This window comes from Dama dama, chromosome 20 (assembly GCF_033118175.1).
Source record: "Dama dama isolate Ldn47 chromosome 20, ASM3311817v1, whole genome shotgun sequence".
Classification (NCBI taxonomy): Eukaryota; Metazoa; Chordata; class Mammalia; order Artiodactyla; family Cervidae; genus Dama; species Dama dama.
The window spans coordinates 110,085,483-110,101,596 of NC_083700.1; the positions used below are offsets into that span (position 1 = coordinate 110,085,483).

The following is a 16,114-nucleotide window of genomic DNA, read 5'->3' on the forward strand; positions in this document are numbered from 1 at the left end:
CCCGCGTCCCCTGACCCGACCCCAGCGCGCCTCCCCTGACCCTCCCCAACCCCGCGTCCCCTGACCCGCCCCCAGTCCGCCTGCCCTGACCCGCCCCCAGCGAACATTCCCCTGACCCGCCCCCAACCCCGCGTCCCATGACCCGCCCCCAGCCCGCCTCCCCTGACCCGCCCCCAGCGAACATTTCCCCTGACCCGCCCCCAACCCCGCGTCCCATGACCCGCCCCCAGCCCGCCTCCCCTGACCCGCCCCCAGCCCCTGTCCCCTGACCCGCCCCCAGCGCGCCTCCCCTGACCCGCCCTGGGGAAGGCCACGCCCCGCGCGGCCCTGGGGCTCACCTGGACGTGCAGCTCCGTGAAGATGGTGTGCAGCTGCATCTGCGGGACTGGGCTGTTGGTGATGACGGACATCTCCAGGATCTGCCTCAAGACCTGCCGCAGGCGGGAAACGGTGGCAGGTGACCTTCGACCGACTCGGGTCAAACGCCAGACCTTTGCCCCTTGATGTTCCCCCTCTGGATGTATCAGCATCCCCTGGGAGCTGGGCAGAGATGCCACCTCTCAAGCCCCGCCCAGACCCCCGAGTCCGTCTCTATTTCCAGCTGCCTCTGAGGATTGCCGTGGACACTGTAGCTCGGCAGGGCTGCACTAGGGCCACCTACTGTGGCGTTCAAGGCCTTCTTCGCCTTTCTCCCCTAGCCACCTAGAGGTGCATCCCAACTTTAGACAGAAGGTCTGCACGTGGCTCCCCAAATGCGGCATGTTTCTTTCTGTTCCCAGCTCTCACCAGGAGAAGGGCCTCGCCTCGTCTGTAAATGAGTGACCCCCTTCACAATATACAGCAGCCCAGGTCACAACTCAGCTCAGAATCTTACAAAGACTCCATCTCACACACGTCCAAGGCTGGTAAGAGGTTGAATGGTGTCCCCCGCCGCCAGAATCCATGTCCACTCACAACCTCAGAATGTGAGCTCACTTGGAAATAGGGTCTTTGCATACCCAATTACTTAAGGCTCTCAAGATGAGATCACCCTGACAACGCCTTACATCAAAGGACCAGTGTCCTTACGAGAAGAGGAGAAGACAGAGAGAGACACAGAGATGGCCATGTGACCACGGAGGGGGGTGCTGGAGTGACGCAGTGCCTGGGCCACCAGAAGCTGGAAGAGGCAAGATTCTCCCCTAGAGCCTACAGAAGAAGCTTAGCCTGCCGACACCTTGATTTCAGACTGCCGGCTTCCAGAACCATGACACACACATCTCTGTGGTTTTAAGCCACCTGCCTCCTGGTTCTTTGTTGCAACAGCCTTAGGAAACCGCTATGAGAGCTGTGACCTCACCGTGGGCCCCAGAACCCTTTGAGGTATCATCCTTTCTGCCTGGCTTCCCTGCTGGCTCAGACAGTAAAGAATCTGTGTGCAAAATGGGAGACCCAGCTTTGATTTCTGGGCCAGGAAGATCCCCTGGAGAAGGAACAGGCAACCCACTCCAGTATTCTTGCCTGGGAAATCCCACGGGCCGAGAATCCTGGCGGGACACAGTCTACGGGGTCGCAAAGAGTCGGGCATGACTGAGTGGCTAACACATGTGTAACGACAGCATATATTTCTTGGAAATCGGACAAGTGCCAGGTCGCGTGGCTACATCTCCCACCCGTGAGAACACCCCACGGGACACTCAGGAGCCCTAAATACCCTGAGCCCCCAGCCCAGGCCCCTCACCTGAGTGATAAAGAGCGCCTCCAGGCTGCCCTGGTACTCCGCCAGCAGCAGAGGGATGTAGTCGTACACCTGCTCCCGCAGGTCATCGTTGGGCAGGAGGAGGTTCAGCATGGGCTTCAGGGACTTGATGACCCCCAGCTTCACCTAGCACAGGAGCCCGGTCTCTAGACCCCTCGGCCAGGACCACCAGGAAGGTCCTGTGACATCAGCCCCAGCCTCGGAATCAAGGACAGGTGACTGAGGGGACCTTGCAGTAGGGTCCTGGCCTCCCCCGGGCCCCCCAGCTGCCAAGCCTGTCCCCCAAGTCCTGACTCTGTCACTCAGGAGACCTTGGACAGGTACTCAACCTCTCTGTGTCTCTGTTTCCTCATTTGTAAAACGGTCCTATGACCCGGAGTTGGCTTGGAAATGGCTCCCACAAGTGAACCGCTCGGAGAGCGCCCGGCACATGTGGAACAGGGACCCTGGTCCAGCAACTCCAGGGGCCTTTATCAAGACACCTGCAGGGCCCCCATGGCTCTGCCGATCAGGTCTCCACCTCCTTGGACCCAATGGTGTCTCAGCCCCGCCAGCTGCACAGGCTGGAGAGCAATGACCCGAGGACCACGGGCTCCCACCCCCACCCAGGAGGGCCCGTCTCACCTCCGGGTTGTTGTTCCGCAGCCACACCGTCACGAAGTAGCGATACATGGGGAACAGCTTCACCGCAAACTGGTCCTCAGTCATCACGGGATACACACTGTCCTCCAGGTGCCTCAGGTAAAACTGCACCGTCTCGCAGAAGGTCTCCATGGCTGCCCCGGGGCACGTGCAGTGAGCCCCGAGAGCCAGGACTCAGAACAGAGCCTTCCGGGGCGCCTTCTCAGGAGGAGCCCTCACACTTCCATAACCAGCAGGTTACTGAGATGGCCAGAGATGCTGCTAGAAACATCTCCTGCAGCCCTCGCCATCTGCCTTTCCAACCCCCCCTCTCAGCTCCTTAAGTTTGGTCCTGCATGAAGCCCCTCCCTGTCTGAGGGAGAAAGACTCCCCCGAGGGGTGGAGCACACAGGTGTGACTGGGCCCCCAGCCTTGAGGTTCATGTTGCAAGGTCAAGGGTGAGACCTCGAAGAAGACTTTTTAACTCAGACCCTGGGGACTCCAAAGCAAAGAGTGGCCAACACGTTCTGTCCTACTTTTCTCAGGTATTGGGGACTTGGGCCCACAAAATCATGACATAATCAAAACCTGGGGCAAGGTGATCAGATATAAATGACCCAAGTCAAGCCCAGGCTGGGACCATTTCCCTGGTCTCCCTCTCCTGCGATCCCCACTGCCTTTTTTCCTCTACCTGTATACCCACCTCCCCCTGTGAGCACCCTGATCAGGCCAGCCCTGCAGGCCCAGGTGGGACACTTACCACCACAGATCACCTGGCGCATCTTGGCTTCATTGGCGAGCCTCAGCATGGTGAACATGGTGGCCAGGGTGATGCCCATGTATGGCATGAACTCAAACACTGCGAGGTGTGGGCAGAGGTCTCAGGGAGTCGGAGGAGGAGGGTCATCAGAGATGGCAACACCATCGCCCACACCTCCAGTGCCCAGAACAGGGCCAGGGAACCCCTTTGCATGGGTTGGGCCACAGGAGATGGTAGGAGGCAGGGGAGGTAAGAAGTGTGAGCTAGGAGCAGGTGAAGGGGAGGGGAGATGTGGGGGGCGACGGGGGGTGCAAGGGAGGGGAGATGGGGGAGGGGAGGAGGGGAGGGGAGAAGGGGGAGGGGAGAAAGGGAGGGGATTGGAGGGGAGAAGGGGGAAGGGGAAGGGGAGAGGGGGTAGGGGGGAAGGGGAGGGGAGAATGGGGAGGGGATTGGAGGGGAGAAGGGGGAAGGGGAGGGGAGAGGGGGACGGGAGGGGTAAGGGGGAGGGGGGATGGGAGGGGTAAGGGGGGATGGGAGGAGGGAAGGGGAAAGGGGGGACGGAGAAAGGGGGAGGGGGATGGGGAAAGCGGTATGGGAGGGGGCAAGGGGGAGGGGAGAAGGGGAGGAGGGGAAGAGAGAAGGGGAGGAGAGGAGGAGAGAAAGGGGGAAGGGGAGGAGAGAACGGGGGAAGGGGGAAGGAGTAGAGTGGAGGAGAGAAGAGGGAAGGGGAAAGGGGGGAGGGGAGGGGGAAGGGGAGGGGAGAAGAGGGAGGGGAGGGAAGGGGAGACGCAGAGATGTCTATCCTTCTCTCCCTCCCCACCTCCCCTCCTCTCTTCCCACCTCCCCTCCCCTCTCCCCACCTCCCCACCCCCCACCTCCCCTCCTCTCCCCTCTCCTCACCTCCCTCTCCTCTCCCCTGTGTCTACCAGGACTCTGAAGGAGATGAGGGAACAGGAGAGGAGGGAAGGGGAGACGAGGGAAGGGGAGATGGGGGGAGGGGGAGGGGTGGGGAGACCGGTCTCCCACCATTCCCCCATCTCCCCTCCCCCATCTCCCCTCCCCTGCCCCTTGTCTCCCCTCCCCTCCCCCATGTCTCCTCTCCCCTCCCCTGTCTCCCCTCCCCTCTCCCCTCCCTTGTCCCCTTCCCCTGTCTCCCCACCTCTCCCCTGTCTCCCATCCCCTCTGCAGAGAGTGAAAGGAGACTGGGGGAGAGGGGAGGGGAGGTGGGGAGGGGAGAGGAGACAGGGGGAGGGGAGACAGGGGAGGGGAGGGGAGACGGGTGGGGGAAGTGGGGAGGGGAGACAGGGATAGGGGAGGAAGACCTGGGGGGGAGGGGGGAGATGGGGGAGGGGATGGAAACGGGTGGGAGGGGAGAGGAGACCTCACCGCCCCGTCTCCAACTCTCTCCCCATCTCCCCTCCTGGCTCCCCGTCTCCCCTCCCTTTCCCTCCCTCCTGTATCCCCTCCCCCCTTCCCCCCCCCCCCGTCTCCCCTCCCCTCCCCCCATTTCCCCTCCTCTCTCCCCGTCCACCCTGCCCTGCCGAGAGAAGAAAGGGAGACAGGGGGAGAGGAGAGGCGAGGGGAGATGGGGGTGGGGGGAGAGGGGAGGGACAGGGGAGAGGGAAGGGGAGGGGAGATGGGGGAGGGGAAAGCAGATGGGGGAGGGGAGGGTAGACCTCCCCCAGTCTCCATTCCTCTCCCCCGTCTCCCCCCTCCCCTCCTCCTTCTCCCCTCCTCTCCCCTTCCCTTCCCTTCCCCACCCCTTCCCCTCCCCCCACCCCTCCCCTCTCGCCCTCTCTCCTTTCCTCATCTCCCTCTCCTCTCCTCTCCCCTCTGTCTCCCAGGACAGGGAAGGAGATGAGGGGAGGGGAGACGAGGGAAGGGGAGATGAGGTGACAGGAGAGGAGACAGGGGAGGGGAGGGGAGATGGGGGGAAGTGGAGGGGAGGGGAAAGGGGGGAAAGGAGGAGGGAGGAAAGGAATGGGGGAGGGGGAAGGGGAGGGGGCAGGGGGTGGGGAGGAGGCGGGGGGAGGGGGAAGGGGAGGAGGGGAGGAGAGAAGGGTGGAAGGGGGAAGGGGAGGAGGAGAGGAGAGAAAGGGGAAGGGGGAAAGGGGGAGGGGAGGGGGAAGGGGAGGGGAGAAGAGGGAGGGGAGGGAAGGGGAGACGCGGAGATGTCTACTCTTCTCTCCCTCGCCGCCTCCCCTCCCCTCTCCCCACCTCCCCTCTCCTCACCTCCCCTCCCCCCACCCCCTCCCTTCTACCCCTCCCTCCGTTCCTCATCTCCCTGTCCTCTCCTCTCCCCTCTGTCTCCCAGGACAGGGAAGGAGATGAGGGGAGGGGAGACGAGGGAAGGGGAAATGGGGTGACAGGAAAGGAGACAGGGGAGGGGAGGGGAGACGGGGCAAGCGGAGGGGAGGGGGGAAGGGGGGAAGGGAGGAGGGAGGAAAGGAATGGGGAAGGGGGGCAGGGGGAGGGGGCACAGGGGGAGGGACGGGGGGATGGGAACAGGGGGAGGGAGGGGGCAGGGGGGAGGGGACAGGGGGTGGGGAGGGGACGGGGGAGGGGGACAGGGGATGGGGGAGGGGAACGAGGGGAGGGGAAGGAAGGGAAGGAGGGGGAGGGGAAGGAGGGGAAGGAGGGGAAGGCGGGGAGCTGGGAGAAGAGGGGAGGGGGAAGGGGAGAAGAGGGGAGACCGGGATACCAGGAAAGGGAGGAGGAGGGGAGGGACGGAGGAAAAGAGGGAGGAGCCCTCCTCTTCCTGGGGCCGCAGGGAGCAGAATGAGGAGGCAGGGGTGGGCCTGCTCCCTCCCAAGCCGCCACTCCCTTGTTGCCTCATAAGCACTCTAGCATGACGCCCCAGAGACCATGAGTGAGACGCGGGCATGCAGGGGACAGCGCGTGCCCTCTCCCATGGGGACACTCCGTTTTCTCGGGTACTGGTTCCCAAAGGCTCCTCACCCGCGGCCCACTGCCCGCCGCATGGCCTGCGTGGAGCGGACTGAGAAGGGAAGGAGGGAGGGAGCGAGGGAGAGACCGGGGCCAGAGAGGGAGCATGAAAGACAGGCGTGCGAGAGAAGGGCCGGCAGGAGAAAAGACGCAGGATGGGGGGCACAGGGAGGGGATCTCAGCAGCCGAGAGGGCCGGAGAGACACCGGAAGTGAGACGGAGGAAGGCCAGAGGAAGGCCAGAGGAAGGCCGGAAGAGGGAGAAATGGGAGGGGGTGGGCGCGGGCACCAGGGCAGAGGCAGAGGGGTGGCCCGACGGGCAGACGCTGGGGCCCAGCCCCCTCGAGCCCTACCATTGCCGTTGGCCAGCTTGGCCAGGGTGACGATGACAAATTCTTCCGTGAGGTTGAGGGGTTTGAGATGGTGCTGCAGCTCGTACATGACCAAGCTGAAGTGGTTTCGGGACAGGGCCACCAGGGTGTCGCTGGCCACCTCTGCCCTCACGTAGCCCTCCATCTGCAGGGCACGGGAGGAGGACACGTGGCCGCCCAGCAGTTCCTGCTCCTCGCCTGCTCCGGCTCCGCTGGGCTCTCCTGGGCCCCCTCAGCCTACTGTTGTCCCCGTGAGCTAACCGGACAGAGGCCTCGGGCATCCCACGCCCGGCCCCCCAGAGCCCAGCCCCTGGGGCGGGGGCAGGCGGGCAGCGCCGGGACACCCGCTACCTCCAGCATGCCCCTCATCTCCTTGGAGGCGATGGCCACCAGCCTCTGGACGCAGCGCTCCTCCAGCTCGCCCTCCTGCTGGATGATCTCCTGGAGGATGTTGTAGATGTTGACTTTGCGCTGAGTGGGAATCTGGGGAACAAGTATGGTGGGTGGGGAGGTCCGGGACAGGCAGTGGGGTCTGGGAGCCCACAGATCCACCAGAGTCTCCATCCTGCTGGCCTTCCCCCTAATACCTAGGAGACTGTGATTTATAATAAGACGTGTGTTTTGTCTTCACCCAAGCGCAGAAGCCTGAAATCCTTGGAATTTCCTAAGTAATGAGAGTGACAAAGATGTCTTTTGTTGTATTGATGAGACGATTTTTGGTTCACACCTAAGGATGGGGAGGGCTTCCCCGGTGGCTCAACAGGTAAAGAATCTGCCTGCCGTGTGGGAGACCTGGGCTCGATCCCTGGGCTGGGAAGATCCCCCGGAGAAGCGAATGGCTACCCACTCCAGTATTCTGGCCTGGAGAATTCCGTGGACTGTGTAGTCAGTCCATGGGGTTGAAAAGAGGCAGACAAGACTGAGCGACTGTCCCTTTCACTTGAAGGATAGGGAATGGTTGGCAGGAGAACCCATCTTCTGATGAGAGGACTGGAACTTTCAGTCCCACCCACTCGACCTCCAAGGAGGAGAGTGGGGCTGGAAGTTGAATCAATCGCCAATGGCTAGTGATTTAATCAACTATGCCTAGATAATGAATCCCCCATAAATTTCCAAAGGACAGGGTTCAGAGAGCTTCAGGCTGCTGAACACATGGAGATTTAGGGGGAATGGGAGGCCCAGAGAGGGCATGGAAACTTCACACCCTTTCCCATACCCTTACCCTGTGCATCACTTCCATCTGGCTGGTCCTGAGTTAGAATGAACTGGTAATCTAGTAAGTAAAAGGTTTCTCTGGATTTTGTGAGCCCCTCTGGCAAATTGATTAAACTCGAGGAGGGGGTCATGGGAGCCTCCGGTCTATAGCCAATTGGCCAAACTTCCCACTGGCGTCTGAAGCAAGGGCCAGGCTGGGGTCGTCTTAGCGATGCACGCGTGTGTGCTGGGTCACTTCAGTCGTGTCTGACATTTTGTGACGCTATAGACTACATAGCCTGCCAGGCTTCTCTGTCCATGGCATTCTCCAGGCAAGAATACTGGGGTGGGTTGCCGTGCCCTCCTCCAGGGGATCTTCCCAACCCAGGGATCGAACCCGTGTCTCTTATGTCTCCTGCATTGGCAGGCAGGTTCTTTACCACTAGTGCCACCTTAATGGGACTGAGCCCTTAACCCATGGAATCTGACACGATCTCCAGGCAGACAGTGTCAGAATTGAGTTCAATTGTAGGACCCTCCCCCCACCCCACCCCCAGCTGCTGTCAAGGGATTGGGTGACAGGGGAATCCATACATTGAAATTGGATGCCATATGATTAACACTCCAGCTGGTTGATGAACCCACCATCCTCAAACCGCCCCAGCTCTGCCCGCAACTCCAGCCTGTCTCACACCCTCCTCCCCTCTCCCATCAGACTCATCCAACCAGCCCTGCCCCCGTGGCCTGCATCTGTCCTCACTACCCAGCAAGGTGGAGGTCAAATGGTCAGCCTACAGGGTCCTCCACAGACTTGGCACTGACCCTCTTGCAAAGTTTAAGACAACATGCTCTATTTTGTTTCCTGCATAGCTCTGGTCACCATTTCAAGTGATCTGAATGAGGATAGAAGAAGAGTCACTCAGTCGTGTCCGACTCTTTGCGACCCCATGGACAGTAGCCTGCACCAGGCTCCTCCTTCCATGGGATTTTCTAGGCAAGAGTACTGGAGTGGATTGCCATTTCCTTCTCCATGAATGAGGATAGGATTGGACAAATAGGTTTTGCAACCTGACCACTCCTGGAGAGTCAGATTGGACAATGACACTCATTCAACCAGGGATGATACACCACCAAGAAAGAAAGAAGGTGGACTCCTCTCTCCACGGAGCCTCACCTGCAAAGCCCTCTAGGAAGATGGCTCCCTCCCTCGGCTGGTAAAGAGGTCACTTCTCAACAGTCAGGGCTGTAGCAAATTTGGGGACCTCATGAGGAGAGGAAGTCAGCGAAATGTATACTTTTATCCAGTACAGAGTCTTGGTACAGAAAGTAATGCTGATTTTCAGTCGCTCAGTCGTGTCCGATTCTTTTGTGACCCCATGGACTTTAGCCTGCCAGGCTCCTCTGTCCAGGGAATTCTGCGGGCAAGAGTACTGGAGTGGGTTGCCGTTTCCTTCTCCAGAGGCTCTTCCTGACCCAGGAATCAAACCGGGATCTCCTGCATTGCAGGCAGAGTCTTTACCATCTGAGCCACGAGGGAAGGTGGGAGGAGAAGGGGATGACAGAGGATGAGATGGTTGGATGGCATCACCGACTCAATGGAGATGAGTGTGGGTAAACTCTAGGAGTTGGTGATGGACAGGGAGGCCTGGCGTGCTGCAGTCCATGGGGTCACAAAGAGTTGGACACGACTGAGTGACCGAACTGAACTGAACTCAATAGAGGCTTATAGCTCAGCTGGTAATGAATCCACCTGCAATGTAGGTAGACCCGGTTCAATTCCTGGGTGGGGAAGATCCCCTAGAGAAGGGAACGGCTACCCACTCCAGTATTCTGGCCTGGAGAATTCCATGGACAGAGAAGCCTGGCAGGCTACAGTTCATTGGGTAGCAAAGAGTTGGACTTAACAACTGAGCAACTTTCACTTTCACTTTTCAGAGGCTTTTAACTCCTGTGAGAGATTCCTCATGAAAACTCCTGGAGAGAAGAGAACCTTGTGGCCTTCGCTGCTCACTATTGATGGTCCTAGTTTTCTCAACCTCTTTTTTTTTTTTCTTGTTCCCTAGGGAACCTCCGTAAGCATTTTTTTCCTAATCACTCCCCACCATGAAAATGTAATACCACAAAGATATTATATATCTGATTGTCCATTTCTGTGCTTTGTACATCAAAAACTAAAATTTCCTTCACACACACATCCCCACCCCACTGTGCAAGAACCAATTTTACCTGTTGTGGAGTCTCACCCTGTTGAAAATTCATGCTCTTGGTTTTCAAAGCAAACTCAAGGAAGCCTCAATGTGCAGCTAACACTGTGGCTGCAGATATGCAAACAGCCAGGCAGCTTATAAGCCCAGTCTTTTCTGTGGTCAAAGTTAATCTTGGAGAATATTTATGGTCACAAGGGAAAAATTGTCCAAGACTTTGAAAGTGTCATAAAACAGGCACTGAGTGGCCTCCCAGAGGCAGGCTTTAGTGATGTCCGATGGCCTCTGAAGGATGATCCGGAATATGGGAGTGTGTGTCTGTGATTGACTGTGACGGTCTAGTCTATGTCTCCATGGAGATAGGAGCTTAGTTTTAGGAAACTGATCATGAAAATGATTCCTGTCTGTGACAAGGCGAAGGAATTTTGACTGGTAAAGAATATCAATCTCTAGAAGTAAAATTCTCATTTTAACAGATTTTAACATCTTCATAGCTTCCCCAGGTGGCGCTAGTGGTAAAGAATCCAGCAGCCAATGCATGAGACACAGGAGACGCGAGTTTAATCCCTGGGTCAGGAAGATCCCCTGGAAGAGGACATGGCAACCCACTCTGGTATTCTTGCCTGGAGAATTCCGTGGCCAGAGGAGCCTGATAGGCTTCAGTCCATGGGGTTGCAAAGTATTGGACAAGGCTGAAGTAAATGAGCACACATGTAACATCCTACTGGTTCCTTCACTAATTAATGAATAACTGAAAATGTGGACACAGATTAAATCTGACAGTGTGCCTACATGGTAATCCCCTGTTTATTGCCAGTGATCAGTTTTCATGGCCTGGGTATTAGTCACGGTTTTTGTAACTTTCTAAATTTCCTGATGCTTTGATTTCTTGGGGTCTTGTGGACCCGAAAGACTGCTGGGGGTTAGTCAGTTCCTGGAGACAGCAAACAGCTCCCCCACCAGCAAGCTTGTTAAACCAGTCCAGAGCCCATGCCCAAGCACCTCCTCCATCAGGCTCTCACGCTCTGGGCCTCTATGCTGCCGCTGTTTGGTCGTGCAGGCGTGTCTGACTCTGCAATCCCATGGACTGTAGTCTACCAGGCTCCTCTGTCCATGGGATTCTCCAGGCAGAAATACCAGAGTACGTAGCCCTTTCGGAGAAGGCAATGGCAACCCACACCAGTACTCTTGCCTGGAAAATCCCATGGGTGGAGGAGCCTGGTAGGCTGCAGTCCATGGGGTTGCTAAGAGTCGGACACGACTGAGCGACTTCACTTTCACTTTTCACTTTCATGCATTGGAGAAGGAAATGGCAACCCACTCCAGTGTTCTTGCCTGGAGAATCCCAGGGACGGGGGGAGCCTGGTGGGCTGCCGTCTATGGGGTCTCACAGAGTCGGACACGACTGAAGCGACTTAGCAGCAGCAGCAGCAGGTGGCCCTTTCCTCCTCTGGGATCTTTTCCACGCAGGGACTGAACCCGTGTCTCCTACACTGGCAGGCGGATTCTTTACAGCTGAGCCACGTGGGAAGCCCTGGACCAGTATACACCTGCTCTGATCACCCTGGGGCCAGGGACCAGACCACTCAGGCAGTCCCACACCCCGCAGCTGACTAGCTAATCGAACGCCTGGTCCACCTGCCTCGCCAGTCCTCCCTTGGAGAAGCCACACTCCTGCACACATTTCCCCCTTGCTCCCTCTGCCTGCCGCCCAACCTGGTGCTTTCCTGCGGGAAGGCATGGCATGGCACGCCCCTGCCTCTGGGGAGCTGTGAGGGACAGACGAGTTTTTCAAGGCAATCCTCTCCTGAGCTGTTGGGCTCACTATGAAAGTGAAAGTGCAAGTCGCTCAGTCCTGTCTGACTCTCCGTGACCCCATGGTCTGTCGCCCGCCAGCGTCCTCTGTCCATGGAATTCTCCAGGCTAGAATACTGGAGTGGGTAGCCGTTTCCTTCTCCAGGGGATCTTCCCGAGCCAGGAATCAAACTGGAGTCTCCTATGCCTGAGTCATAATAAAACCTACGTTTTAAAATCTGTTTTGCAAACCTCTTTCCTGTGCTCCTGGACCCTGACACTCCTTTCTCATGGCTGCCACATGTCTTTCTGTAAAATAAAGCTTGCTATTGAGAACTCCTAGGGACTTCCCTGGCAGTCCAGCAATTAAGACTCTGAGCTTCCAGTGGGAGGATCCAGGTTCAATCCCTGGCTGGGGAACTAAGATCCACATGCTGCTCAGAGTGGCCAAAAAAAAAAACCAAAAAACAAAAAAAGGAGGAGGAGGAAAGAACTAAGAGGAGTTCCCTGGTTACCTAGTGGTTAGTGTTTAGCACTTTCACTGCAGAGGCCCAGGTTCGGTCCCTGGTCAGGGAACCTTCCTGCCTGACAGTGACATGAGGGGGCTGAAATACACACACACACAAAGAACTCCTACAAGGAACAACTCCTTTGCTGCCCACCCTCAAAAGCTCAAGGATAGTCTAAAATCCAGCAACTCTCTAAGCGTGCTCTGCAGGCCAGTAGACACGTCACTTGGGAACTTGCTAAAAATGCTGAGTCTCGGGTTCCACCCCATACGTCCTCTGAAACAGAAGCTCTCACGATGGGCCCCAGAAATCTGAGTTGTAACAAGCACTCAGAGGATGCTGATGCTCTGGTCCTGTTGTACAAGGCCCAGCATGATCTTGGCCACATTCTCCATCACTCCTATCAACACCCTCTGCCCCAGGAAACAACCTCCCCACTGGCAAGTGCCCCCGCACTCTGCATCTGCCCTGTCTGTCTCTGCTCCCCCACACCTACCCGCTTCACTTCTACTGAATATCTTTGTTGCTCGGCTCACCTGCTCTTAGAGGATGACTCCCAAACCCACCGAATCAGAATACAGAGGAGCTTTGAAAAATTGTGAGCACCCCAGTGCCCAGTTGGTCCTCAGGGGCCCCAACACCTAGCCCTGCCCTCACAGCACTCAGTAAATGTATGCTGGGCGGTGCATGGACATGCAAGCAGGTGGCCAAGCTCAGAGAAGCGCCTAGGGGGAGGAGGGCCTACCTCAGGCACCTGCAGGCAGCGGATGAGAGCATTCATCACCACGGAAGGCTCGGTGGTGGCCTTCTCCGTGATGATCACCGAGGCCAGCCTCTTCCTCATGTCAAAACCTGCTCCTGCAGCATCCGTTTTGGTTGACTCACTCTCCATGATGTTGAGGAGGTTTGTGACTTGTTGGAAGGTACCTGAGACAAAGGTGGTAGACGTGATGGCAAGATGGCCCGGTCTCTCCCTGACACCAGCCCAGCCCTAGCTCCACCTGGGGCATGGGTGGGACCTTCCTGCCCACTGTACAGATGGGGAAACTGAGACCTTGCTTGGGGCTTACCCTCAAGGAGGTAGTAGCCAAAATGAGGCAGGAGTGCAGGGAGGGGGTTGGTTTTCTCACCACTGTCCTCTGGTTCCAGAGGCCCCAGGTCCTCTGTTTCCTCTGATGGATCCTCATGTGACTCTGTTGCTGCTTCTGCCATCTCTTCTTCAAGCACTTTGGAGGTAAGATTGATAAAATACTTGGCATGTCAGCCATTCTAGGACGACCCGCAGTGAGTCCCACCCTGCATAACCCCTTCCCTAGAGTGTGGGAGGAACCTGTAGCTTGGTGAGACCCATATTCTAACGATGGCTCAGTGAGTAAAGAATCTGCCAACAAGGCAAGAGATGCAGGAGACTGGCATTCAATCCCTGGGTCAGGAAGATGGGAATGGCAGTCCACCCCAGTGTTCTTGCCTGAAAACTCCTACGGGCAATGGAGCCTAGCGGGCTACAAAGGGCTCACATGGGCTCCAAGGGTTGCAAAGAGTCAGACGTGATTGAATATACACGCGCAATGCACGCACACGTGGGCACGCACGCGCACACACACACACACACACACACACACACACACACACACACACAGACTAGCCAGTAGCATATGGCAAATGTGAGGGGACCCTCCCGTGATGGTCTTACTCCCATGATTTCATTGTATTTCACACAACTGCATCTCAGCAGACTGGGAATTCTCATGCTGTCCTTGAAAGGTAAACAGCAGTGATGTGAACCGCCTGTCTCACAAGGAACCGAGGGTCTCAGTCCTGCAACCAAAAGGAACTGGATTCTGTCAACAACCACATGAGCTTGGAAGAGGACTGAGCTTCAGAAAGGTTGCGGCCAGGTGACCTCTTGAGGGCAGCCTGTGAGACCCCAAGCAAATGACCCCACTGAGCCATGGACTCCTGACTACAGAAACTGTGAGATAATAAACGGGTGTTATTTTCAGCCATTACATTTAGGTAATTTGTCACACACTGATAGATCACTACCCCTGCTTAGGAAGGGCCTTTCCTCCCTTTTCTCTGGACACAGAAAACTAATGATCAGTGAGGAATCCCCCTGAGCTGCCCTCATTACACCTCTCAAGGGGCTCCCTTCACCCCAGCAGCTTCTGAATTGCTGACAAACACCAACACAGATGTCAACATGGAGAATTAAGACCTCCCCGATTCTTTCTGCTCCCGTCCCAAGTTTCTCAAACTCCATCCCAGGGTCTTTCACGATCCTGTGCTCCCTTCCTCGTGGGAGTCCTTTAAGGAGTGAGTCTGGGACCTATATACTGACCTTCTCTCTGAGTTCTCTCCTGGACAGAACAAAAACACACCACAAGAAAAAGCTCTGTTCTCTGCCCGATACGCATCAACAGTAGTGTGGAGGAAGGCAGGATGGGTTCACAAAGGAGGAGCCCTTCGGGGTCCTCAGTCGTGACTCAATGGGGAGCAGGTCCCCTGGCAGGGTGGGGGTGGGTTTCACTGGGATCAACACCGTTGGGTCCCAGACCCTTGGAACTCTCAGATCCAACTGCCTCCCTGGGCTCTGTGAACCTGCTCTTGGAGGAGTGCAAAGGTCCCGGTGATTAAAAAACCACATTACTTTGTTACTCAGTTTTTCTGTCACCCACATGTGTGGTGAGGTATGGTGGCATTTTTGGGGAAAGGAACATTTGGGGGGGAGGTGGCAATTCACAGCCGAGTCCCCTGAGGATACACGCATAAGAGCCTGGGGGGGGAGGTGTGGTCAGGGCAGTTGGAGGAGATGGGTGGACAGAGGGGTCCTGAGAAGAAGAGTCCTCTTCCCCAAGGCCTGGACAGCTTGCAGGATGGGGCAGGGTGGTCCCACTGACAGAATGAGTAGAATACAAAGAATTTCAAAGGCAAGTGAAAGGACCCTGTTTCCCTGAACCAAAAGTGGGGCTCGAAGACTGTCCTTGACATTTTTAGCTGAGAGAGAGCCCTGATCAGCAGTTTGAGCAATAAAATAATGAATTTCTATGTATTGCAGATCAAACCAGTCAATCCTAAAGGAAATCAACCTTGAATCTTCATTGGAAGGACTGATGCTGAAGCTGAAGCTGAAGCTCTGATACTCTGGCCACCTAATGTAAAGAGCTGACTCATTGGACAAGACCCTGATGCTGGGAAAGATTGAAGGCAGGAGGAGAAGGGGACGACAGAGGATGAGATGGTTGGATGGCATCACTGACTCAATGGACATGGGTTTGGGTGAATTCCAGGAGTTGGTGATGGACAGGGCAGCCTGGCGTGCTGCAGTCCATTTGGTCACAAAGTGTCAGACACGACTGAGTGACTGAACTGAACTGTTATCACTGAAAATACCCTTCTATCCACGTGCATCTTCTTCTCCACTTGTTCTTTAATTTTGTCCACATCTTTGTTGGTTTGTTTTCTTCTTTGTGTTACACATAGAAGTTTCAAAACTGTGGGATTTCCAATTGGAGCTGGGGTCACACCAGCTAGGATTTCTGCTGACCCCAGCCCACTTTAATCCTTCCCTAGGTGGCTTTGGGAACACAAGCTGTTCACACCAGTTATGTTCCCAAAATCTTGGCTCCTGGACCACAGATGCCAAAGAGAAATACAGAGACAGAGTTTGGAAGAAATAAAAAGAGTAAATTATTTTTTCCAGGCAAAAGGGAAACAGCAGGCTAGCACCTCGAGAGCTGTGCCCCTCCCTTGGGAATAGAAAGAAGTTTTACATCCTCTAGAAGGTCATGCTTTTTTTTTTTTTTTTTCTTTCTTCATCAGAGTTTCAAAATAACCACAGCTGGTATCAGGCAACTCAGCCACTGGGTCTGGTGTCCCTAAAGTTATTGACCTGTGACCTTTCTGAAATACAGCATGCTACAAGAGCGTGTGGGCTTCCAAGGTGGTGCAAGTGGTAAAGAACCTGCCTGCCAATGC

The 16,114-nt window shown here is 56.4% G+C and overlaps 1 protein-coding gene across 1 annotated transcript in view; it reads right to left on the bottom strand.

Moving 5' to 3' along the window:
- LOC133040396 (maestro heat-like repeat-containing protein family member 2A) overlaps positions 1 to 14,553 on the bottom strand; it is a 60,518-nt gene extending 45,965 nt beyond the window's left edge. The window contains exons 1-9 of the mRNA XM_061120118.1: positions 14,478 to 14,553; positions 13,267 to 13,362; positions 12,882 to 13,063; positions 6,787 to 6,918; positions 6,418 to 6,580; positions 3,120 to 3,218; positions 2,363 to 2,514; positions 1,721 to 1,864; positions 339 to 431 (exon numbers count right to left, since the gene is read on the bottom strand). Of these exons, the coding sequence (XP_060976101.1) occupies positions 339 to 431; positions 1,721 to 1,864; positions 2,363 to 2,514; positions 3,120 to 3,218; positions 6,418 to 6,580; positions 6,787 to 6,918; positions 12,882 to 13,063; positions 13,267 to 13,362; positions 14,478 to 14,553 (1,137 nt within the window). The remainder of the gene's footprint in view (positions 1 to 338; positions 432 to 1,720; positions 1,865 to 2,362; positions 2,515 to 3,119; positions 3,219 to 6,417; positions 6,581 to 6,786; positions 6,919 to 12,881; positions 13,064 to 13,266; positions 13,363 to 14,477) is intronic.
- Positions 14,554 to 16,114: the final 1,561 nt, after the last annotated feature.